This window comes from Aethalodelphis obliquidens, unplaced genomic scaffold (genome assembly GCF_003676395.1).
Source record: "Aethalodelphis obliquidens isolate GAN/ISIS:26980383/991018 unplaced genomic scaffold, ASM367639v1 scaffold7, whole genome shotgun sequence".
NCBI classification, from domain to species: domain Eukaryota; kingdom Metazoa; phylum Chordata; class Mammalia; order Artiodactyla; family Delphinidae; genus Aethalodelphis; species Aethalodelphis obliquidens.
The window spans coordinates 17700844-17728070 of NW_020837951.1; the positions used below are offsets into that span (position 1 = coordinate 17700844).

Here is a 27227-nt window from a genome sequence, read left to right on the forward strand (position 1 = left end):
GGTGGGAATTCACCCAGGGGCAGCGAGGAAAGGCCTGAGGGGGAGACGGGTCGGGGAACCCGGTGTGGGTCCCAGGCACGTGGGAGGTGAGCGAGGTCTCCTGTGCTGTGTGTAGAGTGTAGGTCCCTGCCTTTGCTGGGTGGAAATCAGGGTGGAGTAGAGGCAGGGCGGGATGGAGTGCAAGGAGCTCCCGGTCAAGATCCTGCCTCTGCTTCCTGGGGTGACCTGGCCCAGTCCCCTCCCTCTCTGAGCCTCAGTTTCTCCATCTGTACAATGAGGGGCGTGTATCTGAGGATCTCCAACTTCCTTGAGACTCTGACATACGGCCTCTGTGCGTGCGCCTGGGCATGTACAGCCCATCAGAGTACATGGGGTGCTCGGTGAGGTGAGGGAAGCAGGGTGCGCAGGGTGCGCTTGTGCAGGTCTGGGAGAGTCAGGCAGAGAAACAGACAGAGAGAGACAGGGAGAGCAGTGGGGATGGAGGGAAAGAACGTGGGCAGGAGGGAGGCAGAGCCAGGTCACAGAGGTATCAGGAGAAGGGAGAGAAAGAGCGTGAAGAAAGAGGCAGGAGAAGAAATGAAGCTGGAGATGGGCAGAGAGCGGGAGCGGGGAGGACGAGGAAGGAGGGGCGGAGAGCCCTGGGGCGCACGGGGGCGCAGGGGGCCGCTGGCCAGGCCCAGCGCCAGGCCCACAGGTGCAGAGTGCTGCGTAAGCCCTCACAGCCATGCTCTCAGCTCATCGGGGAAACAGTGCACCCGGCCTCGGGATCTGCAGCGGGCGGGCAGACGGCAAGGCCTCCAGCGCCCCGGCAGAAAGGCTGAACCCGCCCTGCAGCCCTGCCTCTCTCACTTCCTCCAGCGTGAGGGGCCAGTACCCAGAGCTGGCACATGAGGCCTGGGATCGTGCTGTCCCGGAGGACAAGAGTGGGGTCCCGAGTGATCGGGTGACACCCAGGAATGTGGGAGCGGCCAGCGCCAATGTGAACATGGCCTTCCAGCAGCCTGACCGTGGGAAGAGCACAGCCCTTGGATGCAGGCTTGGGGTCGAGCCCTCACCCTGGGCCATCGCCCGCTCCTGAGGTCTCAGTGTCCACAACGGCAGAATGCAGACAGTGGCCGTCACTCCACATAACCATCCTGGGAGACCAGTGGGGGTCTGAATCTCGCTCAGCTCCGGGTGCACAAACACGGTAGGTGCTTCGTACACAACTGGTGTTACTAGTTCCCCGTATCACATACTAATTGCTTTCCACCGAATAAGCAAGGCACGGAAAGATACCAGAAGCCTAGGCTATGGAATATCCCAGAGCTTATATTAGAGAAGCCAAGAGCACCGTCCCGACCAGTGAGGACTCTCCAGTCAGGCAGACACAGGTTTGTGACCTGACTCTGCTCTTTCTACCTAGGTGTTCTTCGGCCCTCAGTTTCCTCATCTGTAAACTAGGCACATTAGTCCTCTAACTCCTAGGCTGTCATCAGGATTCAGCGGGACAGTACATAAAAGGTCCATAGCACAGGGCCTGTCAGAGGGAAGGTATTAAACACTTAAGGGCTGGAAAAACGATGGTGAACAAGTCTTCACTCCACAGAGCAGATGTGACCGTTAGATGCTTTCACGTATGTAGAGGGACTAATGCAGGACCAGAGCGTGTAAGTGGTCAACAAGGTCATTTCCCTCCCTGAGCCACAGGTGGGTGGCCCCAGTCACTCACCTCCACCCGCGTGGGGTTCAGCCAGTGGGGGATGTCACGGACGGTCACGTTCACTGGCAGGATGATGGACTCGCTGTTGTGGTCCAGGCACGAGGTGGCACACTCCGACCCTGAGGGGAAGCCGAGAGTGAGGTGGTGGCTCAGCCCCCATCTCCTGATGCCAGGGGCTGCCCCACCCCCAGAGTGGACCCCGCCGCTCCCTGGTCCCCAGTGAGTGGGGACGCCCACCCTCAAGGGCAGTGGGCAGGAGTGAACGCCCCGGCAGCGCCACCTCTGGTCTCCCTGACCGTCCTCTTGTCTCCAGTCCAGCTGGCCCGCACCACCACGCTCAGCAGCCCTCAGCCCAGGTTGGTCCTGCTCCGCCTCTGCTCAGAAACCTTTCGAAGGTTCCCCACATCCAGGACCAAGTCCAGATCCCTTTGCTCGGCATCCATGGCCTCCCACGGTCTGGTCAACCTTATCTCCCACTAACCATCTTCACACCCTCCCACCAACCGGACTGTGCTCGGTTTCGCATGGGAGTACCACACTTCCTCGCCTCCGTACTTCTGTTCCTGTCCATCCTGTCTCCTGAATCGTCCCCCCGATCTGCCTTTGCACGGTCAAATCCTAACAGTTCTTCAAAGTCCAGCTCAAATCCTCCAAGAAGCCTGCCCTGATTTCTGCAGCTGAGTGAGAGCAGAGTTTGGCACTGAGGAATCTCACTCCGGTGCTGGGCTTACCCCCTGTCCCTCCTTTCCCCAGTAACAGGGATGCCCTGGGAGGGCAGGGATGGGATCGGTTCCTCTCTGAGCCTAACCCAGTGCCTGACACACGGGGTCTGCTCAGCAGGCGTCAACCAAATGAATGGTGAGCCTGTGAATGCAACGTCAACGTCTCAGCCCCACACTTCTCCTCCCACACCGCCTGCATTCGCACCCTCTGTGCCCTCGAGACCATCCCCGCCCCTCTTCCACTAGCGTATGACCAGTTAGTGACCCTTCAGACCTCAATCCACGTGTCGCTTGCTCGGAGAAAACCTCCATTCCTGACGGGCCAAACCCTCTCACTGGCACCCAGCACAGATCTGTCACATTGGCTTGGTGACTGTTGTACCAACAGCTCTCTTCCCTGCTCGACTGTAACTCCAGGAGGCCAGCACTGCCCGCGCTCCCCCTGCTATGCCCAGAGCCTGGCACTGTGCGTGGCGGATGGCAGGCACTCAGTGAGTATCTGTGAAGTGAGTGAAAGGGACAAGAGTGAACGGGGGCATAGGTGGTTGAGGAAATGAGAGAGTGAATGAATGAATGGATGACTGGCACAATGAGTGAATGATGAATGAGGCATCTCGTGGTGGAGGAAGCGGGTACCTAGATGGATGAGTGAATGAATACATGACTGAGTAAGTGGATAAAGGGATGAAAACATGAATCAGGCAGTGAGTCGGTGAAGGCGCCATGACCAACAGGGACAGGGTTAGTACACAGAAGCCCTTGGTCCAGGGACTTCTTCAGCTGACTTTCAAGCTGTGGGTTAGCAAGATGACTGTAATTTGACTCATACATTCTCTGTCCTGACCTCACTGATTCTGAAGTCTCCTAAAAATCAAGCTCATCCCATGGGATGTCCCCAGGACTCCCAAAAAAGTGCTCATTCATATGGACAAAGAACTGATGTGTCAGAATCTGACCAGGGCCCTAAGGAGGTCATTCCCCTGCCTTAGGGCCAAGACCACCCTTGAACACTAAATGGTTTACAAGAGTCAACCCTCTTGAAAAACATCCTATGCTGTGAGCCATTCTAAAGGCTCCCTTCCAAACGCGCGTGTGTGTGTGTGTACACGCAGTATGTAAGTATGTTTATGCATACATGCAGCTATATGTACACAGACACTTGTATATGTATATATAGTTTATCCAGTGCCATTCCTGTTGCCACCTTGTCATCCTCTTCAATCTAAGAGACTCACAGAATCTGAAGAGGTAGCCAGGGTGGGGTGGTGGGTCCAGGACAATCTCTGGAACCTCTTTAATTTAAACATGGGGCCACTGAGCCCAGAAGGTGGGGATGGGGATATTCCCGGTCCTCGTTCCCCTGCACACCCAGTGTCATCGCACCCGTCTCAGAGGCGACAGCATGCAGCGTGCAAGCTCGGGTCGCAGAGCTGGCGAGTAGGGGGCCGTGAATGGAAGCCCACGTCTCTCTGAATTCCAAGCCCAGTGATGGATACGGCGGAGACGCAGAGGGAAGAGAAAAGAAGGCAGCAGTGGAAGGGGACAGAGAGGGGTGAAGGGTCAGAAGAAAGAAAAGAAATGGGGGGCACACAAAAAGACAAAAAAGGGTGAGTGACGAGAAGAAGAGGGATCTCTAAGCAGTCAGAGACACTCAGTGGTGTGTGTCTGTCACGAGATCAGTTCTGAAGATTTTAGGGAGCAAGGATGAAGCCAGGCTGCGATGATAAAATCCTTTGAGAAAAGAAGACGCAGCCTCTGAGAAGCAGACAAGGTTATTTATCCCGAAAGGGGGGAAAGAACAGGTCAGCACAGGAGGCCACCGCCGCCTTACGCGGGAGCCACATCTTAATTTCTCTTTCCCCGCACCCCCCCCTCGGCACTCCCCTCCCCCATGCCCGGCTCTGGGCCTCAGGACCAGGCTGCCGTGTTGTGATACATGAGGCCTAATCGGCCTCACTACAGACTGGTGATCTCCGCGGCCCCCGCCTCCCCTTCCCGGGAGGAGCAGGGATGGTGGCAGCGGCCTTGGTGGCAGTAACAACTTTCTGAGGACCCCTCACTGCCACAGAAGCCTCCCCAGGCTGCTCGGGGAGGGACCCTGGAAGAGCTGCTCTGGGTGGCCCCAGCACGTGGGCCCCAGCCACCGAGCTGGACACCTACGTCACCCGTGCCCTGCTTACCAGGCCTTTGGTCGAGTCCCTCTCCTTGGTGAGATGGGCTCTGCCCAGGGAGGGGCTCAGAATGCGGCAGGAGGGAGAGCAGCCCGGGGGCTGGGGGAGAGAAGCCTCTCCCCTCCGTCCTCCGGCCACCCCTCAGTGCCCCAGGCCGCTTCTACTCTCTCAGCTCTCCCCGTGTGCCCTCACCTGCCCACCGCCCATCCCGGGTCACCGTATTCATAAAACTGGCATCTGCATGGCCGCGGGAGCATGAGGAAGGGAAGGAGATTCAGGTTCTGATGTCAGACAGCTTGCTTTCCCTTTCTGCTCTGACCATGAAGAAGCTCAGTGGGTAAAGCAAATGCTACCGTCACCCCCTCCCCCTCCCTCTTGACCGTTCTGTGGGCCAGCAGAGAGCCAGGCATTCTGGCTCACTTTCATGTGCCTGTGACAGGTACACACAGTACAGGTGCAAAGGGGCCACGAGGTGTGTTTGTGTATGTGTGTGCGAGCTGCACGCGGGTTTATGGGTGGCGAACGTGTGTGGCGTCTCGCTGAAGCGTACGTGCTAGGCATGGGCTCACCACATGACGTGTGTGCGCATCTGGTTAAGCATTTGTGCGTATATGAATATATGTGTTGATTGTGTCGGTGCAGACATGCAGGAGGTCTGTTTTTCATCAGAATTTTTTCTCCCAGGGTTGCTCAAGGCCAGTCGTGAGTGTGACTGAGTATTCAGGTGCCTGCCCTGACTGAGCTGGGGACAGGGACCCCGTCACAGACAGAAGCGTCCAGAGCCATGAACACCCCTCAGGGGTAACGGAGAGGAGAAAGCCTTGGCCTTGGGATGGAAGAGCCAAAGCTACGTGCCATTGCTGCACCTGTTGCCCCAGCTCTCTAGAAAGCGTACACTGGCAGGCCCTACAAATCCCGCCTCTCGGCAACCCTCCTGGTCAGGGCCCTTCGGATCGGCGGATCGGCAAGTTCTTAAAGTACCCCTGGAATCAGCACGACAGCGACCGTGTCCGTGGGTGTTTTCTGACCCGTCCTGGACTGACACAGGAGGGCTGATCCCTACTCTGAGTTCAGGTGAAGAACCTCTGCACTTGGAAGCTACATGTTTCCATCTTTAAAAGGAAGGGGTCAGGCCCCCTCACGCCTCTGCTCTCCAGCCATGGGCCTCCCTTCTGGACATGAAACGATAACTCGTTTTACTAGGTGAGGATCACATTGACTCTGTGTGGCTGGGAGTGAGTGCCTGCACAGATAACCTTCTGCTCCAGACATCCCTGGTGATTGTCCCAGGACTGGCCATGAGAAAGGACATCCAATTCCCTGGGCTCTTCATCGTGGTCAATTAGGGAATCAGCCCAAGAGGTCAGTATCACTGCCCTCAACTGAGATTAGACTCAATGCACACCCAGCTCCCCAGAAAGCCGCGGGCCTGTGATTAATGCGTCTGTCCAGACACCTGCTTTCCACCAGGCAGACTCCTGGCGTCACACCCCAGGTCGTCTCCCTTCACTTGGCAAGCTGGTCTATCACCACGCAAATAGTATTCTGAAAACACGGTTCATCCCTATTTAGGAGGCAGCTGGAATGCCGTGGAAAGGACTCAGGCTTTGGAGAAGGAGAGGCTGCGAAGATCCCTTTGAGTCTCGATTTCCTCACCTGTTAAAGGTTACTGAGAGGATACGAGGTAACGCCTCTGCAGCGCTTGGTGCGGCACTGACCACAGTCGGTACTACGAACGATCAGCACTACATAAACTTTAAGACTAATAGCAAAGGCTGCCACGCTGGACCACCACTGCTTCCCTAAACAGGATGTGTGTGTGTTTTCATCCCTCCCTCCCTTTGCCACACGATTCCTTCTGCCTGGAATGCCACTTCTTGCCCCACAAGCTCTTGCAAATCCCTGTATAAGCATCCCTTCCTCTGGGAGCCTTCTGTGTCCCCGGAGGCACCGGTCAGCTGTTCTGTACTCCAGTGCAACTGTGCACGCTCACCCAACGCTGCTTTGCCAACATCCACGCCCTGAACTCTCTCTGGGAGGACAGGGTCTGGTCTCATTCCTCTTCATTTCCCCAGCGCCTCACGCAAGGTCTCAAACAGCACGGCTGCCCAAGTCCTCGGCAGGGCGCGAGCCCCGAGCTCCTGGAAGGACGTGCCCTCCCACTGCTCAACCCGACACGCCCGTCATACCGATGGCATAGCCTGCAGGGCACTGCAGCTTCAGGTTGCTGTTGAGCTGGTCCGGGGCTGAGCACTGGCCTTGCATCTCCTGGCAGACGTGGAAGGAGCCGCTCCAGGTACCATCTTTCCGGCAGTGGATGACGTTGCTCCCGTGCCCCTGAACGCCACAGAAGCACAGTCAGGACCAAGAGAGACCCCACCCTCCACAGAAGAAGCCTCTGAGTGTTGCATCTCCCCAGAGCTCTGAAAATGTTAAAAAAACAAGTTCTTAACAGTGGTGGAAACCCAACCACCCTCAGACAGAGGAACTGTAATATCTCCATTTTACAGACAGGGAAACTGAGGACTCAGTGTGGGAACAAACTTGCTCAAAGCATCCTGGAGAGTTTAACTCCCAGGTTTCCTAAATCTCAGCAGTGCTCTTTCAGGGATTTCAATCGGAGAAATGTGTTCTGCTTGTTGTTTGTTTTTAACTGAGAAGGTGGGACCCACGTGCACCCCCAACGTGTACCGTGAGTAAACATGGGTCCTGGCGCTGTTTGGAAGGAGACAGGCATACACCAAGGCTCGTTTCCTCTCAATCGATGAGAAAGCGTCCCAGGCCAGGGCTCTGCCACGTGCTAAGTAGGCGACCTTGGCTCCGCTGAGGAGCTTTCTCTTCCAGGGATTCCCTCCTCTCCTTCCCCTTCCCGTCCTCCCTTCTGCTCCATTCCATTCCAGCAATAATGCCACCAAGAGGGTGGGTGGGGGGATACTTCCATCTGCGCCCTCCCCTCTGATTCTTTAAATTAGGCAACATTTCCCATTTGTCAATCTTCTGCAAAGTCACGGGCAAGTGCAGCCTGCAGACGTCGTCCTTCCTCCAAACCGCTTTGCACATCTAAGATTCTAACGGGAGGTGTCCAGCTTTGTCGAAATTTCAGAACCACCCCTAAATCCAAAGACCGTTTCTTAGTGTCCACTCTGGGTTCAGGACCCTGTTCAGTGACTGTGCTGTGTGCACCGGGCGAGAATAACCGGTTGTGAGGGGCAAGCTGGGAAGGCCTCTGAGAGGAGGTGACATACTGAAAAGAGTTTTCAAGATTCTGTGTGGAATCAGGCAGAACAGGGAGGGAAGGACACCTGTGCAAGGCCAAAGGGCACATGCAAGTTCAAGAGGGAGGGAGTCGGGAAGAGCTGGTACGGCAGGTAAGGTGTGGAGCCTTAAACAGCCACTTATGGAGTCTGGACTCTACCCCTTGGAACTGGAGAACCACGGGTAGTCTCTGTACAGTGGGGCCTCCTGTGTGAGAACAAGCTGTATAGCGTCTCCCTCTTTCACGTTTAGGATGAGAAGAGAAACTCTACGTGGGGCCAGAGCAGCTGACCACGCTCCGCCAATGAAAATGTCTGCGGAATGGCTCCCATGCCCTTCAGCTGCCACTCAAGCCCCTGCGTCTGGCCTCCAGAGCCCTCAGAGCCTTAACTCTGCCTGATTCTCCAGCTCCCCGCTGCCCACAGCACCGCCGCTATCCTTGAACTCCACCAGTCGCCTGCATTCCTGAATGCACCCCATGAGGTGTCACACGGCCGTGCTTCTCCTCCCGTCTGCTCTGTCCCTCTCCCCTGCCCTCCTGCCCAAACACCGGCACAGACCTTTTCTGGCACAAGCCATCCTGTCCTAACACCACCCCGGTCCTGCACAGAACACTACCCGAAGGCCTCTGACACCCACTGCCTCTTTATCCCCACTGCTCCCTCCTAGACGATGAGCTCCTTAGTCATCCCTGCATCCCCAGGGCCTTCCACAACACTTAATAGGTCCTGGCCTTTGGTCCATTCACTCGTCACTCAGTATTTTTGCTCACTCAAGAACCGTTTAACAAGATATGGCGTCAACAGGTGACAGTTATGGAAGGAACTTGTTTAAAACACAAGAAGAGAAATGAATGCATGAATCAAGCGATGAAGAAATGAACGAATACGGGAATAAATGAATGAGTGAACACATGAAAAAATAAACTCTTGGAAAGGGTTGATGCAGGCTGAAGCTTCCCTGTCTGAGAAAACAGCTGCAAGGAGAGGGGATTTAGAGAGAAAGGGGGCCCCTCTCTGGGCCTCACGTGGACCAGCACGAGGAGGGTCCAGTTGTGGTGGAAGCCTCTGTGGCCATCGAGAAGGGTGGCCCATCCCGAGCACGCAGCTGTGGGATGACTGCCGAGTCCACCCAGAGGTTCCATGTGAGCTCAGGGAAAGTGTAGGCAGCTTCATGTGGCTTCAGAGAACCCCGACTCTCCCTCCCAGAGCCCCAGGCCCCGTGATTCGGCTGGGCCCTCATGGGAGTAGGAAATTGACCCCAATTTCCTGGAGCCTTGGCCTGGGCCTATGATGCATTTGGCCTCCAGCCCCTGAAGGGCTGCAGACCTCAGCACTATGTGGGCCAGAGCTGGCTGGAGAGCTCGGTTTGCAAAAGAGAATGTATTAGAACTGACTGGAATCTGCTCAGGGAATTTCAGACTGGGGAGGCTCCACTATAGAAGGTGGGAGCATAAAGCTATTGGTCTTGCTACCTCTTGACTCTCTCCCTCCTGCCCAGGTCATCGAGCACTTTCTGCTGCTGACTAAATCGGCCTTACAGAGGACGGAATCCTTCTGGACTGGACTTTCAAACAAGGCTTACTTGAGGGCTGGCAGTCCAGGGCAGGCTTCTACAGTGGAACCCAGACGACATGTCCAGCCCCATCTCTTGCTACACACATGTCCTTCCTGCTCGTCTGGGGTCACCTGTCTCTCCTGCACACCTCTCTTGCTTCCCACCACCATCCCTTTGCCCCTACTGTGCCCTCTGCACGGCAGACCTCCTGGAGCCTCTCCAGATGTTCGAATCCTCCTTTGGGAATAGATCTTGGTGCACTCAGGGCTGCCTACCAACCGGTGCGTACCCTCAAGAGTAAGATCCATGATGTTGAGTCTAGTTTGATCAGAGATGACCTGACATTGAGGACCCCATCTGGGAAGACCAGAGACCACGGGCAGGGGACCCACTGTGTGTACTTGGCTCCAAACGCACAGTGCTGCATGCCAGGGGGAAAATTCTCACCAGGGGGCTGAGCGTCCCTCAGCAAAGCACTGTGCCTCTCTGTGCCTGTGCATGCATCTGTAAAAGAGCATATTGTGCTCTCTCGACCCCTCTTCAGCTGCACAGGTCCACAGAGAGCCGCAGGCATACAACACAGTATCAGATACCTAGTATGTGCCAAGCGTTCTACGCACATTTAAAAATGCTTTTAACGATGTAGTTAATGTAGAAATTATGTCCCTTTTACAGATTTGGAAACTGAGGCTCAGCTAGGAAGTGAAAGATGAGTTTTTAAATGGTATTGGTGTAATGGTTAAGAGTATGGACTTAAGCCAGCTGCCCAGGTTCAAATCCCATCTCTGCAACTTTCCCACTTGGGGAAGTTCCTTAACTTCTCTCTGCCTCAGTTTCCTCAACTGTTAAATAAGCCTGCAGTTCACGGCCTGAGAAAGTCACCGCGAGGATTAAGTGAGTTAGGTTACGTGAAGCATTTAGAGCTTACCACACACATCGAGCTCTCTAAGGGTGAGCTGAGCTCGTAACCACCCTGTCGCACTGTCTCCAAGGGAACTTCAGAATCAGCCCCAGCGTCACCCACACTCTAGAGATGGCAGCCACCAAAATAGGGAGGCAGCAGGCCCAAGTCACGCAGGTCGTCGGGGCCAGAGCCAGACCTCTTCCTGTAAGCCTCTGAGCTTTACTACAATGCAGGGGAGGGGAGGTGGAGAGGAGAGGCTGGGGGATGAGTGGAGAGGGAGACCTAGACCTTTTCTACTTAGCAGAAATGAAAATAAACAAAATAATGGCAGAGAGAAACATGGCAACATCAGAGCCAGGCAGAACCGCAGGGTGCAGCGCAGGATATAAACAGTTAAACTTTGGAGGCAGCCTGACCTAGCAACTGGAGTCTCCGTTCTACCTGGACTTCCTAGTTGTAGAAGGTGGGCAAGCCACTTGACCTCACTGAACCACATCTTCCTCATCTTCAAAACGGGACAGTAGTGCCAGATGCTGTGGGGCTTAAATGAAGTAGTCTGTGTAAAGCACTTAGCCCAGACTGAAATGTAGTAAGTGCTCAGTAAATCACAGCTGCTGTTCACTCTTTGCCTATGTGTCCAGTCAATGGCCTTACATGCATTTTGCTTCCTCCCAGTGAGATACAGGGGTGACACGCAGCTCCAGGAGTAAGGATGGGCAGAAAATGTGGCTTGTGCAACGACTTGGTTAGGAGACTTGGTTAGGAGACTCTGAGACTCTGTGTCAGATCTGACTCTGCTGGTATCAATAACTTGCTGTGTGACTTGAGGTACGTTGCTTCCCCTCTCTGGGCTCCAGTGGTCCCATCTATAAGGTAAATGTGCTGCAGTAGAAAATCTCTGAGGTCTGGCCCACCTCCAACATCACATGGGCCTGGGATGTCTCTGACTTCCTCTGGGAAGCCCTGCATTCTCGGGCAAGCATGTGACAACCCTGAAACTAGAAGCTGCCCCTGCCCTGGGAGGCATTATACATGTGAGAGCTGTGCTGAGTCCAGAGCAGACCCAGAAAGGCAGGGCCAGCTGCACACCACTAGTGGCAGAAAGGCTTTTCCATCCTTCCTCTGTGATCCGTGCAAAGAACTGGGTGCATTCCTGGCTCCACTCCCACCCTTCCTCTCTGGCTCCCGCTGTGTTGCTAAAGTCCACCACCGAGTGCATTACTTCGTTCCGAAAGCACCTTTAGCTTCTTCCTCTCCTGCTGCAGCCCCTGTGCATGCATCTCCCACAGACCCTGTCCCCATCCCAAGACAGCCCACTCCCCTAATCACCTACAAAGCCTCCCACAGTGCTTCTCGCTGTGTTATCACCTCGGACAGCTCAGGGGCATCTGAGTTAGATTAAATGCTCAATTAGCACTTCTCTCCAGTCGCCTGGAGATGGAATCCCTGTCCTTTGCCACTCCCTGCCCTGGAAATGTCTGGAGACAGTGGGAAAAGCAGGGCCCTGGAGCCAGTCATCGCCACCTACTGACTCATAACCGTGGGCAAGAGCTTGGCTTCACAGGCTTTCTTCCCTTATCTGCAAAATGGGCACATCGCTTCTTTTTCAGAAGTTTATTATGAGGTGCCAAAGTGAGAGAAAATCTGTGGCTTCAGGCTGGCAGTCAGGAAATACTTAAAAAACATTTTTTTTAAAAGCTGTTATTGTTAAGGTTCTCTGTCTTGGTTTACAGGGATAATAACACTATAAATTCTACAGCTGAACTGTTCAATACGGCAGCCACTATACAAGTGTGGCTGTTTACATTTAAATTTGAATGATTTAAAATTAAGTAAAATGTAACATTTAGCTGTTCAGTCACTTAGCTGTATTTCAAGCGGTCCATAGCCACACATTGCTGGAGGCCACCATATTGCACAGCACAGACATGGAACACTTCCATCACAGCAGAAGGTTCTCCAGGGTGGCGCTCATCTAGAGAGTCTATATATTCTACAGGTTTATGTGAGCTAGAGGTCAGGTTCCTATGGTTCCTATTGGTCTCCCCAACCTATATCCTGGCCTCATGCATGATGGCTGACTTTCTGGGACTAGCTGCCGACAGAGGGCTAACTTTCAAGCCATTGCCTTTGTTTCCAGGTTCTGTAAGAGCCCACGTGGCACATCACGATCCATGTGGCATCTCTCCACTAGAAGTGACCTTAAAGGCAGGCTAGTTCATCTGTGCCTTCCCCAAGGCTGCCATGCACGGTGGCATAGGTTGTACACTCTACAATTCCAGGGGTTCCTCATAGGCATGCCTTACTTTCATTACCTCATTTAACCCTCACAAATAAACTATAAGGTAGGTAGTAGTATTTCCCCTCCCCCATTTTATGAATGAGCAAACTGAAGCTTAAAGAGTTAAACAACTTGCCCAAGTCCTCCAGCTAGCAAGTGGTGAAGCCAGGATTCACACTCAGAGTCCAGATCCAGCATCATACTGGCTCCCAAGGAATGAATGAAGTCGAGGTTTGATTTGCTAATGTACTTTTAGTGGCCGTGGGAAGGAGTATGTGAACCTCCCCTGCAACGGTCCCTGTCCTCTCTCGCCAGGATCTGGAACTTGTTTGGAAAGCAAAGAATTCTCGCTCCACACAAGCTGCTTGATTCAAGATACTCTGTGCCGTACGCTTCAGCTGTGCTTACAGGCAGCAAGAGGGGATCTGAGGTGAATACTAGATTTGGCTCTTAGGCCCCTGGTCTGAGGGTAGAGGAAATTCATTTGCAGTACAAACTAGAAACGTCAATTGTATTAGGAGCCCATTTGGCATGCGTTCCCTCATTCTTCTAGCCGGCAAGCAATACCCTCTGCTCCTTTGTGTCTGGCCTCTCTGCCAGTTGCCAAACAGAACTGCTTGAGTCGTCTGATAAATTTACATTTTCCTCTCCTTTAAATACAAACTGGCCATGAAAGGTACTTGGCAGGCCGCAGGCAGACTGGGTTTCGGTTTGATAACGTGACCACGGCCAGAATATTATTCGGCTCAGCAGTTCTGGTAACTGTTAGCAACAGTTTTACGTAAGGGAGAGAGAGGGAAGTTGATCGGCTGCGTGAGGCCACGGTAATCTCTGGCCTTTGCTTGTTCTCAGCACTGGCTTCCGCTTCCCTGGCAGCCGGGGATGGGGATGACTCGGGTGCACAGACATCCCTGAGTGTTTCAGGTGCTGCCTATTGGATTCAGTCTGTCCACAGTTGGGGGGGACCTGGGTTCCGATTCTGACTCAGCCGCCACCAGCTATGTCACCTTGGGTGGGTGAGTGGCTTTCTCGTCTGGAAAATGAGGAGCCTGGCCTGGATGTTCACTGCAGCTCTCTCTCATGCCCTGTCGCTTCCTGAGCACCTATTAGGTGCTTGGCACTGTCCCAAGTGCTGAAAACACAGGGAAGATTAAAGCTGTGGTCAGGCATTTCAGAACCTGGCGGGGGGAGGGGGGAGGTGAAATGAATTACAATGCAGTGTGGTCGATGCTGTGAATGGGGGGACCCCTAGGAGGGGCATGGAGCCCACAGTGGAAGGGTCAGGAAAAGGTCCTTGGAAGGAGGGCTACCTGGGCTGAATGGTGAAGGATGGTTAGGAGTGAGGTGGCTGGAAAAGGGGACGGGGCTTTTTCACAGAGGATGCCCAGGTGAAGGGGAGATCCGTCTTACTGGTGATGGGGGAGGCGTCCTGAATGCACAGGTGGGATTTCTCCTAAGGGAGATGGGGGTCGCTGGTTCACAAAGGGCTTTGAGCAGGGGAACTGTTACCATCACATTTGTGCTCTAAACAAACCACTCTGGCTGAAATGCGAACAACACACTGGAGAGAGGCAAGGAGAAAGCAAGGAGATGGTCAGGAAGCTGCATGGCGGCCCCGGAGAGTGACGCTGGTGGCCTGAGTCAGGGTGGCGGCATTGGAGCCAGGTGAGAACAGTTCAGAAGCTGCCTGAGAGAGAGAACGGGGAGGACGTGGTGGCTATCTGGATGTGGGAGCGCGAGTGAGATGAGGTGAGGATGCCGCTTTGACACTGTCTGGTATTCGGTAGATGCTAATAAAGACTAAGGACTGACAGGGGGAGAAACGTGCACTGGGGCCCAGTTGGCTGGACCCTGGCCTTGCACACCTGTGAGGCATGGGGCTTGAGATGCCAACCCTAAATTGTTGGTTCTCTCAGGGTTGGAGCTCCTCGTGGACTTAGGTCTTCTCTGGAGCCAGCTGGCTCATCATTCTCTTTCCCACTCTTGATTCCCTACCCATCTTAGTGGGTGGAGTGTATGTGTCAGGAGGAAGGAAAATGCATTCACAGAACTCCTTCCGCAGGGCCGGCAGGAGTGCTGGACTTTGTCTGTTACATGTGGATTGAGATAAAATCCCATCTCCCTCTGTCCTTCCTTCTTCCATAGTATTCTCAAAACTGTACATCTAGTCTAAATATGGTTCCCTTTCTCTTTATGCTTGAGGAGTCAGCTGATGTCCCAAGATAGTGAAAGTCATGATTTTAAGTATTTCAGGGACCAACATAAGTGGTGATGGTGGTAGAAAGTTGGCCAAACAGCCTTGGTCATTCCTTAACTCGGATCGACTTCATACACTGGGATTCCACACGTGATTTCTCTCATAGGCGTTCAGAGCTAAGAATCTCTGAACCAGTAAAATGCAGTGACACAGGCAGGACAACGAGGCTCAGAGAGGTTACAAAGAAAGATGGCGAGAACCCAGCCCCTCACGTCTGCGTTGCTGATGTTGCTATTATACGATTCTGGCATCCACAGAGAGTCTCCTAGAGGACGTGTTTTTTTTTTGTTGTTTTTTTTTTTAATTTGCGGTACGCGGGCCTCTCACTGTTGTGGCCTCTCCCGTTGCGGAGCACAGGCTCCGGACGCGCAGGCCCAGCGGCCATGGCTCACAGGCCCAGCCGCTCCGCGGCATGTGGGATCTTCCCGGACCGGGGCACGAACCCGTGTCCCCTGCATCGGCAAGCGGACTCTCAACCACTGCGCCACCAGGGAAGCCCGAGGACGTGGTTCTTAAAACACTGGCCGCTCTTTGGTAAGCAGAGAGGAGCGGGACCTAAGTACAGACCTCAGGTTCAAGGAGTCTCACCTGGGTGGCATCGCTATCTTCACACTTGACCCTGCACTCGCTGTTGAACTGGAAGCCATTAGTGCACTGGTAGAGCCCGTGGAACTTCGGCGGAGGAGGGTCACAAGTCACCGGAACACAAGCGCCCTCCTGCCAGCTGCCATCTTGGGTGCACTGGGTCTTGAAGGCCCGTCTTCAAGGAAGAGATAAAAGAAGAGACATCTCAGGGACCAAACGGCTAGAGCCACGCTCTGCACCCACGTTCCTCTGGAGCCGGCTAGCCTCACGTCTCCCTTTCCCCTTCCTGATTCCCTGCCTGTCCTGTTGGGTGGTAGGGGTGAAGGTAAACGTTCCTTTCTCAGGGCCAAGCAAGAGTTACCTGTGGACTGAAATAAAATTCAAGCCCTGCTGGCCCGTCTCCTCTGATGGATCCTGGCGCAAGGACGGTATCAGTACCCACCATTTACTATATACCAGGCACTTTGCAAGCACTTTACATATACATCCTCATGCAAATTTTTCACAGCAATCTTATGTGGTAACTGTTATTATCATCCCCATCTTATTACTGAAAAGTAGAGGCCCAGAGAAGTGAAGTCAGTTGCCTGAGGGCACACAGCCGGCAGGCAGTTGTTAACAATATCCTTCTAGATTTCCACCAAAGAGAATGCGAGGAATGGTGGGTACCGTCTCTAGCAGAGAAGTGAGCACTTCCTTCTAACCAGCCAGCCAGACCTGGCTCTCCTCCCCCCAAGCACGTGTGAGTTTGCCTTTGCAGCCCCACTTACTTCTTTGACTTCCGGGAGGAGCCGGGCACGTGGTATCCAGGTCTGCACTTGTACTTGCAGAAAGAGCCCACCTTGTGCTTGTTCTCCCGGCAGCGGGCCGTCTGGAGGTCTGCGTTGGGCACTGGGGGTGGGGCCAGGCACAGGAGCTCGCACAGGGCCTCTGGGAAGGACCACAGTCCGTCCTCCATGCAGGTCAGGAGACTGTTGTTGCCTGGAGGACACAGGAAGGCAGGGTTAGCGGGGGGTGGGTGGGGTCGGGGTGGGGTGCGGAGCGTGGTCTCTGATAGCCCAATTCAGGCACTGCCTGGACTGAAGCCAACTTGAAGAACCAGAGGATCTTTCACATATAATTCCAGACCCTTCCACTTATAACTGAGGAACCTAGGGAGAGAAAGAGCTGCCACAAAAAAAAAAAGGAGATGCAACTTGGGGAGTGACGTACCCCATGTCGACAGTGCATTAAAATTCAAGGCTCCTGACTCTTGATTCTGAAACCTCTTATACTGCATAGAAAAGGGAACTCCATAATCCTTCAGTCCATCCTCCCTCCTTTGCCATGGACATTCGAGCCCAGAGATGAAGGCCCTTGCCCTCTCATAACTGGCAGAGCAAGCTCCTATCAGAATCATTTCCGACCTCTGGGATCAGTGTGCTGTGTGACCTCTAGCTGCCGCTCCCTCTCTGAGCCCTGTACCCCTGTATTTGTCCTAGCCCCCCCTGTGCCTGGAAGTAAGAGCGTTGTGGTATCTGAAGGCTTGATTTTCTTTTCAGGCCCCAGTATTCAGTGCAGCTTTTGCCAAAGCGGCTGAGAGATGAGCACGTCCCCCGTAGCCCGTGCCAGCTCCAACAGACGTGCTGACTGCCATCGGGAAGCTGGCCTGATGGGGAACGTTACACATAAAAGTCAAACACGGGGAGTCAGGCTGTTCACTGCCAGGTCATACATTATCGATGCACAGCCTGCCCCAAACCTCCCCAAGACAATCAGAGATGGACCCGAAACTTGGATCTCTCAACCAAACTCTCCTCTTCCCCGTTATTCTTGAAAGGTGTTGACAACGAGGACTGGAATCACATGGGAGGCTCCGGGACTTGGAAGTTGGAGAGGGGTGACAGGGACGAGACTGATCATTTACGACGTACTGAGTACTTCTGCTATGTGATCTCATTTATTCCCACCACAGTGCTCTTAGTAGGATGACTCCCATTTGGAAACAGGGACTTAAGAGAGACAAGTGACTTGACCAAGTTCTCCTGGTTAGTAAAAGACTAAAGTGGGGTCTAAAGCTGATTTTGTGGTTTTTAATGGCAAGTTGGCTACACTTGCTCAGCAGAGCTCTCAGGGTCTACTCTGAGAGAGCCAAGCCCCAAGTCTCCTAGCTACAGAGAGAAAGCAATTGCTCCTGCCTTTCAGGGTGATGAGAAGATCAGATGAAACAACATTTACGAACTGCGCTGCCAAAGAAAATGTGCTGTCAAATTCCTTATTTGCTTCTCTCCCTCCTTCCCTCCCTTCTTTTCTTCCTCACCTCCCCCCTCTCTCCCTCCTAACCTCTGCCTTCAGTAGCAGACCTGCAAGGACCATAGGGGTCGCATGGAAGCCTTCATTCATTCAACAAACATCTATTTAGTGCCTACTCTGCGCCAGCCACTCTTGTCTATGTTGGGACAACGCAGTGAACAAAACATAAACCCAAACCCTGCCCTCCTGGAGCTTATGTTGCAGTGGAATGGGGAGGAACGCGTTAAAATATCCTAAAAAAGCAACCTATTTAGTAGGCTAGAAGGTGGAAAGCACTATGGAGAGAAATAAAGCATGAAAAAGAAGAAAGGGGGGAGGGTATGTAGGCTCCTCCGTTGCTTCTCTCCCCGTTCACTTTCTTCTTTCTCCTCCTGTGTCTGTGTGAGTCATCTGGGGAGTACAAGACTGTTTAGGGTCTGCAAGCCCCACAGAGGATTCCACGTTGATGAACGGTGACACTGCAAACTACAGATACTTCTACACCAAGTAAAAAGAAAAAAGGGTGTGGAAGGATGACTCATTTGGCTTCCACAGAAGCAGAGAGGGCTCCAGGATACCAGAGACCATAAAGTGCTTTTTCGCTTGGCCCCTGTGACGGGGGCAGTGTTTGGGAGAGCCCCGGCTTAGCAAGCACTTAGTGGGGAGGGCAGTCACAAAAGATAAGGGAAGCACACCCTCTCTAAATTTCCCAAGAAGGATCAAATACCTCTGGAGAAAGGGCTGAGGTGCTTTAAAGGTACAGCCTACCAGCTATGCAAATCATAGATCGCTAAGCGGAAGTCATGGTTCCTTTGTGGCAAAAAATAACATAAAAATCGCAAAATGTTAATCAAGAGAGAAAATGCAAACCAGAAAAGTACGTTCTGGGAGAGGGTAAACAGGAGTTAGCCGTGCACCACAGTCAAAAGAAGAAGCACGCTAAAGCAGGAACCGGTGATTCAGGACCATGGACATGCCCCACCTCACAGCAAGCACTGAACTGTGCAGAATCAGCATTTCCACGCCCTAGCTGTGGCCGCCACCCTGCAGCCACCCTGGGGCTTTGAAGAAAGTAGGTAGGACACGGCTGTCCATGCCCTTGGCTCTGACCTCTATACTGCACCTGCAGCCATCTGTCACTGGAGGCCTTTTGTTCTGACCAGGGAGGCTCTGCTGCACACAGGGCAAGCTCACAGCGCTGAGGTGGCAGTGCTCCCGGCCGTAGCACTCAACCAGTGAAGGAGCTGGGGCATTAACAAGACAGTTTCCATAGGAATGTTCTACCCTGTCTCCCACTCCTCCCCAGCGGGACTGAACTCCAGCTGCCCACAGAGGTAACTGGCTTTAGGAGAGATCCTGACGCTTCTATCATTTCCATGCCTCCTTTTCTCATTCCTCTCCCTCTCCCTGTGTTTCCTGGGAGAACATGACTCAGGACACGAGGTGAAGGCATTTCTGAGCCTGGAATCCCTGGTTGAGGGGAAGAGTGCCGATGTCAGTAAGTTATGTGACCCTGTACTTCTGTTTGCTCATCTTTTAAAGTCAGGAAAATGAATCTTGCTCAGCCTGTCTACAGGCGAAGGAAACTTCAATCTCTAGTGAGTATTAAAATAATTATAAATGTACTGTCAAAAGAAATATATCTGTTTTTATTATTGTATTTTAAAGAGTATCTAGAAGACCCCATTTCTTTGAGAGTGCCTTTAAGATTGAAATTAACCTAGAGTAGAATACAAGCAGGGAAATGCCAGGAGACCCATGTCTGGTTTTCTTAATGCCTTGTATACAGTGTCGGCACTGCCCACATCCTAAGGTCTGGGATGTGGTCTTGTTCATTCTTTTATTCCCAGAACCTACCCTGTGGCAAGCACATAGTAAGCCCTCAGTATCCATTTGTTAAATGCGTGGAGTATTATGAATCTATGTGTGACCTTGAACAAGTCACCTAACCTCTCTGTCCCTAAACCAAAGCCGTCTTTAAATTCTTGTCCAGCTCTAATATTTTAGGATGTGGAAGGGTATTGGCCACTGTATTAAGAAAACAAAAATGCAGCTAGCTGGACCAGGATAAGGACAACCAGCACTCAGGAGGCTGCATTCACCAAAGGTAGAAGTGGGAGGAGACTCGGCTTCATTGCTCCTGTTAAGAAACAGACCTTGGACTTCCCTGGAGGCGCAGTGGTTAAGACTCCGCCTGCCAATGCAGGGGACACGGGTTCGATCCCTGATCCAGGAAGATCCCACATGCCACGGAGCAACTAAGCCCGTGTGCCACAACTGCTGAGCCTGTGATCTAGAGCCCGCGAGCCACAACTACTGAACCCGTGTGCAACAACGACTGAAGCCCACACGCCTAGAGCCCGTGTTCCGCAACAAGAGAAGCCACCGCAATGAGAAGCCCGCACACTGCAACAGAGTAGTCCCTGCTCGCCACAACTAGAGAAAGCCCGCGTGCGGCAACAAAGACCCAACGCAGCCAAAAATAAATAAATAAATTCATTAAAAAAAAAAAAAAAGAAACAGACCTTGACAGAATTGACAGCGCAAGAAGAAGAAGAAGAACAAGGGAGACTAATACAGAAGAGGCCTCACCCAGTGCCAGGGCTGCATAAAGTCAGGGAGAAGCTGAGGCAGGAGAAATGGAGGTACTAAGAGAAGCATGCGATCGTCTGCCGATTTTAGTCCTGAAAGCACATTTCTAGGCTCCTGGAATCCCAAGGAGCTAAAGAGAACATCTGAGCTGGGCTTGGCAGTCCCAGAAAGCATCATTTGCTCAGGAAAACTGGGCTCTCTCAGCTCCAGCCTGGGTGAGTCAGATCACATTTTGATTATTAAATTGTCCATTTCCCCCCCTAAATGTCTGAAAGGCATTCTACCAATAGCTGTCTGTAATTGAGTCTATGAGGCAGGCCTAGGAAGAATCACTGGCGCCATCTCCTTGATCCTCCTAATAACCCAGTTTGTCATTAATCCCATTTTGTAGGTGAGAAAAGTGAGTCCCTGAGTGGGAAAGTGAGCTGCTCAAACTACAGCTGGGGCTCACTCCGGGTCTGTCTGACTCCTGCGTGCTCTCTCGACCCCGCTACAGAGCCTGCACCCAAGAGCATGGCCAAAGAGGAGCTGCTGTCCAGGGAAAACCTCATGGAATCAGGACTGTGGACGAGTGGAGTATGCCAAAATCAAAACTAGTCATAGAGTAAGATTTCACCACTCCCTCCCCCTCCCCGCTGTCCAGAACGGTGTCGCTCACTTCCGAATTTCTTTACCAAGAGGCCCCGTATGTTAGACACAAAGAAAAAGAATGTGCTAAGATGCAGTCACAGACAGGGATAATTGATGGAGAATGTCCTAAGAAGAGGGAGCGAAGAGCCTGGAATGTTGGACACCTGCCATATAGGAGGGGCTGGGGAATGCAAAAGTGGGATTATTTCACCAGGTTGGTGGGAAGGGGCGCACCTAGCAAGAGGGCACCATTTCTAGGGTCAGGACCCCTGGGTGACCTTGTGGCCCCAGTGACCTTGCATAAATGCCTTCCTGTCTTGGACCTCAGTTTCTGCACTGCACAATGAAATGATTGGCCTTGGTGACCTCTAGGCTTCTCCCAGCTCTGCCCTCTGTTTCAGGGTTTGATGGGAGTTCTGGGTTGAGGGGCATGGTTTAGAAAAGGCCAAAGGGATTCTGGGGCAGCAGCTAAGAACCCTGAAGTAAGACTAGGCTGGACTCCTGAAGCTTGAGCGACCGTTCAGAGTAGAGTGGGGGTGAGGGAGTGAGGGAGACAGGAAGAATTATCTAAGAGATAAAACTGCTGCTTGGTCTGTATTCCTACCACTGCTCATATCTAAAGGCGGCTTCCTAAGCAGCTGTGTGATCCTGAACACGTTTCTTCTCCACAGCGCTCCTCAGGCCCCAGGAAGCGTTTGAGTAGCGCTTTACCATCAACATCTCGTGGTGCTTTGGACCCAGTGACATCCTAGACCCTGTTATCTCCAAAGTAGGAGGACGATAAGAGGAAGGCAGCAGCATTCTCTTAGGAGTGGTATGAGAACTCCCCTTTGGGGGTGACCCTGTTTTTATGAGGAAGATGCCCCAATGAGACCCTTGGGATAAAGCGGAATCCTCCAGGGCTGGCTATCTGCTTCTGAGAAAGATGAAAGGGTCTCTGCCTGAGAGAGGATGTGAAATTCCTAGAGGAAGGGAGGTCAGGACAGGATGCTGAGGGAGAGGGTAAGGGGTGAGGAACAGAGCGGAGGTTGGGCGGGAGCCTGGACACTGCAGGTGTGGGCACTCACCTCACGTCCCTATCTTCAGGAGAGTCTAAAGAAATCAGAAGATGCTCGATGGTATTAGGTATCTTCTGCAAACTAGTGAATAGACTGCGTTGAAATCTGAGGTTAGACAGAAGCAGACAGTGGGCCTTTTAGAAAGATTTTTTTTTTTGGCCGTGTCATGCGTCATGCGGGATCTTAGTTCCCCCACCAGGGATCGAACACACGTCCCCTGCAGTGGAAGCGCGGAGTCTTAACTACTGGACCGCCAGGGAAGTCCCTAGAAAGATTTCTGTAGGATGAGCACATGCTTGCCTCAGAAGCCCCACTCCAGAACTGATATCCAGGGCACCCCACATGGTTGAGGTGAGGCTGACGAGGTCATGGAAGTAACGTTGCAATTTTAGCCATTTAAACATTTATGATTTTGATGTTATTTTTTTAAAACTTGAGAGTAGTATTTTTTCCCTCATGCATGTCTGTAGGTTTGGTCTGTGCTTTTAGTGGTCGTTTGATAAAGGACCTTGGCGGGAGTGATTCTAGGGCTGTGAGTCCGCAGGGTATTTTGTGTACACCTGGATTCTAAGGGGCAAGGGAGTTTGCGGTGCTACCTGCATTAGAGCAGTTTCAGGGCCACACTCAGCGCTTCTCCTGGGTGGTGGCTGTTTGACTGAGAACGCTAACCTCCAGGTCCTGAGAAGAGCATGGAGGATGGATCGTGTCTCCACAGCTCCCAGAACTAAGGCCTCCATGGGACAAAGGGGTCAGGGGCCGAGAGGGTAGCCAGGGATTCTCGTAAGGGTGCCCCCTGGAGATGAGTATTTACTAAGCGCTTTCTCGGGCCCTGGCATTTTGTACACGCCATTTCTTGTACACACCATGACACTTCAACGTGGCTGCCCTTACAGCCATCTTACAAATGAGAGTACTGAGGCTCAAGGCTGTGAAACTGCTTTCCTAAGATCAAACAGTTGGGGCAGAACCAGGCGTGGAATCTGTCTGATGAAAGCTCACATTCTTTTTGCTTAAATCACGCTGCAGGGAAAGGAAAAACGAAGGGAGGAAAGGGAAGCCAACAAGAAACGTGGTAAAATTTTGTTTTGATCACCTCTTTATCTTCTGGCTTAAGAAGGGAGGCATCATTAACAAGCTCAGGAGAGAGGTAAGGGCTTCCCTGGTGGCGCAGTGGTTGAGAGTCTGCCTGCCGATGCAGGGGACACGGGTTCGTGCCCCGGTCCGGGAAGATCCCACATGCCGCGGAGCGGCTGCGCCCGTGAGCCATGGCCGCTAAGCCTGCGCGTCCGGAGCCTGTGCTCCGCAACGGGAGAGGCCACAACGGTGAGAGGCCCGCGTACCGCAAAAAAAAAAAAAGAGAGAGGTAAAAGGACCTCTGCCCAGTTTTTGCTGCCAGAAGATCCAAGCATCAAAACCTGGAATCTGAACATCAGATGATGCTGAGAACCAAGGTCATGGTGTGCCAGTGGGTCCTGGTGGGTCAATGTGGCCACTGGCGAGATGCTGCCCTGTGTTTTCAAGGGAAGAGCAAAGTGGGTATCAACAACTATCAAAATGGCGGTCCTCCTGGGGCCATGTCTACATAGTAGGGTCACCCCCTCCACCAGAGTTAAGCAGAGGAGCAATGGCAGAAGGGCCTGAATCATTTTGATTAAGGATTATTATTAGCCACAATGAGGGCTGTAATAATCAATGCTAATTTATACACCTCCCTTTCCCAAGGGCCTCTGATTGAGAGGTGAAGTGTGATTTCCTAGTCTGGAGTTATTAACAGGTCCCACTTCTGGGCAAATGGGGGCCAAGGGAAGGGCTCAGGTAACCTGAAAGATGGAGGGTTTAGTTTCCACTGGTCTCTTCACCTCTCTCAGATCTCAATCTCTATAGAAGCTCAGATAAAATGATTTTACATTCAAATCTTCATGGGTAAAAAAAAAAATGAGGGGCCCCAAAGGACGCACCCCAGAAGTGCTTCCTGCTTTTCTTTTGGGGCAGTGTATGAGATTGCCGGGTCCTTCACTCATTTCTTAAAAGAAGCATTTCTTATGGTATTACTTTCATCAATTTATCCAGCCACTCGGTCTATACACTTTATTGAGTCTTACTATGTGTGGTAATCTTTTGAAGTTCTATATTTCCTTGAAAATTTGGGGACACTATTGACTTTCTCTAATCATCAAAATGCCTGACACTCATGAATTTGCAATATGACATCTAAGTTGAAGGGGATTTACACACCTCCTTCCACACCCCGCCACCACTCCACAGAAGTCCACTCATTCCCACTCTATAGAATGATGAACCCCAAGGTAGGACAGCTGCTTAGTGCGATATCATTTGGGGTGTCTGATAAAGGCGCAATGTTTCCTCCGATAAACCAAGCAAAGGAGAGAGTCCTGGCACCTGTGAGAATTGAGTATAACGTCCAAATCCAGTACGCGACTAGAAGCCAAGAGCGTCGTTCTCACGGTGCCGCTAACTTGCTCTGCGATTTTGTACAAGGTCCTTCCTTCCTCTCCCTGGACCTCAGCTTCACCACCTTTCCAATAATCAGTTATTCCTGACTAGTTTAAAGAGCCCGTTGAGTCTTGACAGTCTAGGTCACCCAGGCCAGCCTCTCACTCGTTTCCAACATAAGTTCTCTTCTCCAGCTCGCCAGACTATGTCTTACTCACCCAAATACCCCCAGCACGCTGCCCACGAGACCCCTGTAAGCACTTTCCGCCCAGAACCACTCCCCTCTGAGCCCTTCCTAAGAAGAAGCAGTGGCCTGTGGAAGAAGACAGCCCTGGGCCCCATGGTGGAGCCCCCCACTAACAGCATGATCTTGGACAAGTTCTTTCACCTCTCTGAGCCTGGATCTCCTCCTCTGTGAAAACGAGAATAGTAATAATACTCACCTCCTAGGCTTACTGGGCCCTAAACCTACGCAGTGAACTAGTCACATCAGTTCCAAATGTTACTTTCTTAGAATCTTTTCCTTCCTTCTACCCTCCTTCCCTTCCTTCTTGTCTCTTTCCTCTTTTGCAAGATTTGAAAGATCTTACAGATGCCATACGTATCCATACTCCACCTTCCCCTCAGCTGCGCAGCAAGGCAGTCTACATAAATACAATGGGCAGAAAGGAATCAGAAGCACAGATAAAACCCTGTCCGCCCCTTGGTGTTTGAGCCCCAGCTGGAGGACCTGGGAGCAGCCTCCAGGCCTCCCGCAGGAAGGACGGTACCTTTCAGCTGCGCTGGGTGGCGGCACTGGAAGGAGCACGTGCTGCCGAACGTGGTGCCCTTGAGGCAGGAGAATGAGGCAGCGTACACGTGGTGCTGGTCCGGGACGCCGCAGTCCACTGGCTCACACACCACCTGCTTGTTCCACTTGCCCTCCGTGCAGGTCACCGTGACACTGGGTCCTGTCTGAAAGGCGGGGGCGGGCACAGTGAGGAACGGCAGATGGAACCCCCAAGACGTGGCGAAACCCCCTTCTCCCCCAGGCTACAGCGCAGGCTCTTGCCAGGCGCCCAGAGATCAATGTTTAGCGTTTAACTCTAGCTCCCTTTCCATGATGCCAACAACTGTTTGAAGGAGGTGTTTCAGTTCCCACTTTACAGCTGCAGAAACTGAGGCTGAGAGACATTAAGGGATTAGCTCCAAGTTACACAGCTGGAAAAAGGATGAGAGGGAATTGAGCCCAGGCTCTTCACTGCTGTCTGGAGAGTCTCTCAGATCATTATTTCCATTCTGTTGCTGAGAATCTTAAGACTCAGACCTCTCGGGGCCTGACGACTTCTTTCACGAAATAGCCTCTGAAACGCGGCACAGCGGTGGGACGCTGGCTGTTGAGCTTCGTATCTTTTCTTGGCCCTGGAGGAGACTGTGTGTTTCATCCTCTACTGCTTGGCACAGAGTGGGCATCGCCAGGGGAGAATGGAGAGCTGGATTTGGTCCTTTGTGCTATGAGATCGTGGGCAGGTCCCTTTCCTCGAGTTGTCCCTTTGGCGTTGAACCCAAGGATTGCTCTAAGAGCCACTCCCTACTCTGAGATGGGACGGTTCAATAGCTGGGAGAGGGAGACGTGAAGAAGGAACGAGCCTGAGAAAATGAAAGGGTCGACAGGGATTTGACCCAAACTAGAAGATGGCAGGGCCAGGGGTGGAAGGGCGAGGCCACGCTACAGAGCCAAGGGAGGGACCGGCATCGGCAGCCAGCACGGAGGCCTCCGTTCAAGGGGGGAGCTGCCAAATCCCAGGGGATCGGGGACGCCAAACGTTGAGTTGGGATTTTAAAAGCACGGGACACTTTACCCCTCTTAAGCACACATCCAAGGGAGGAGAGGTCCCTCACTGCCCAAACCAGCTTAATTGTTTCCACAGGACTTCAGACCTTCCGTGTCTGACACACAAAAGCAGGTGTCTAAAACAAGCAATTGAGGGTCCCAGAGGTCCCACGGGGACTGTGCAAACAGGTGTTCCCAGCAACGAGGAACGTGCCCTGTGTACCTGGAGCGCGACGTGGGAGTCCGCTGGCAGGACCCCCCAGGAGGCTGCACCTGGAATCCCCAAATCTCAGGACTTAACTAACTGCCGCTCGCCTCCCCCACCCGAGACCCCACGGCCACACTGGCCGAAGCAACGTCCTGCGACGTCTCCAGTCCCCCCGCTGCCACTGCCCTCATGCGGGACTCATCCCCCTTCCCCACGCCCTTCTGATGACTTCCCGATGGCTCTCCCTGCGGCCAGTCTTCTGCCAGGCTCCAAGCCACACCCAGGTGGGCCGCTGGAAGGACCTTCATCCGCCATGATCTGACCACGTCACTTCCTTCAACAGCTCCCTGCTGCCCTAAAGATGACCCTCAAACTTCTGACCAAGCTAACAGGGCCTTGCGCTGGCGCACCTTGCTTGCCCCTCCAGCCCCACTGCTTGGGTGAGTTCAGTAAAAGAAACCTCTGTCTGTAGTGCGCTCCTTCCCACCAACGGGCATCCACATACTGTTCCTGCCTGTGCCTAGAGCCCGCCTCCTTCCCTCCCCACAACACGCGCCCCTCTGTCTGTCTCTCTAGTTCTCAGTTTTCATGTCGCTTCTTCCAGGGAGCTTTCCTTGACTCCCCCTGTGCTTCCACAACACCCTGCACTTCCCTTCACAGTGTTTAGCACACTGTGAGGCCATCACTCACTCATCTTCTGCTCGTGGTCACTAGTCACTAAGCTCCTTGAGAGGAGGAACTAGGTTTATCTCAGTGACCTTTTTTCT

The 27227-nt window shown here is 52.8% G+C and overlaps 1 protein-coding gene across 1 annotated transcript in view; it reads right to left on the reverse strand.

The window, feature by feature from the left end:
* Positions 1–1711: 1711 nt before the first annotated feature.
* The window catches only part of PAPPA (pappalysin 1), a 208784-nt gene continuing 183268 nt past the window's right edge, over positions 1712–27227 (reverse strand). The window contains exons 15-19 of the mRNA XM_027105071.1: positions 25210–25393; positions 16205–16415; positions 15438–15609; positions 6785–7018; positions 1712–1821 (exon numbers count right to left, since the gene is read on the reverse strand). Coding sequence (XP_026960872.1) covers positions 6815–7018; positions 15438–15609; positions 16205–16415; positions 25210–25393 — 771 coding nt within the window. The 3' untranslated portion in view covers positions 1712–1821; positions 6785–6814. The remainder of the gene's footprint in view (positions 1822–6784; positions 7019–15437; positions 15610–16204; positions 16416–25209; positions 25394–27227) is intronic.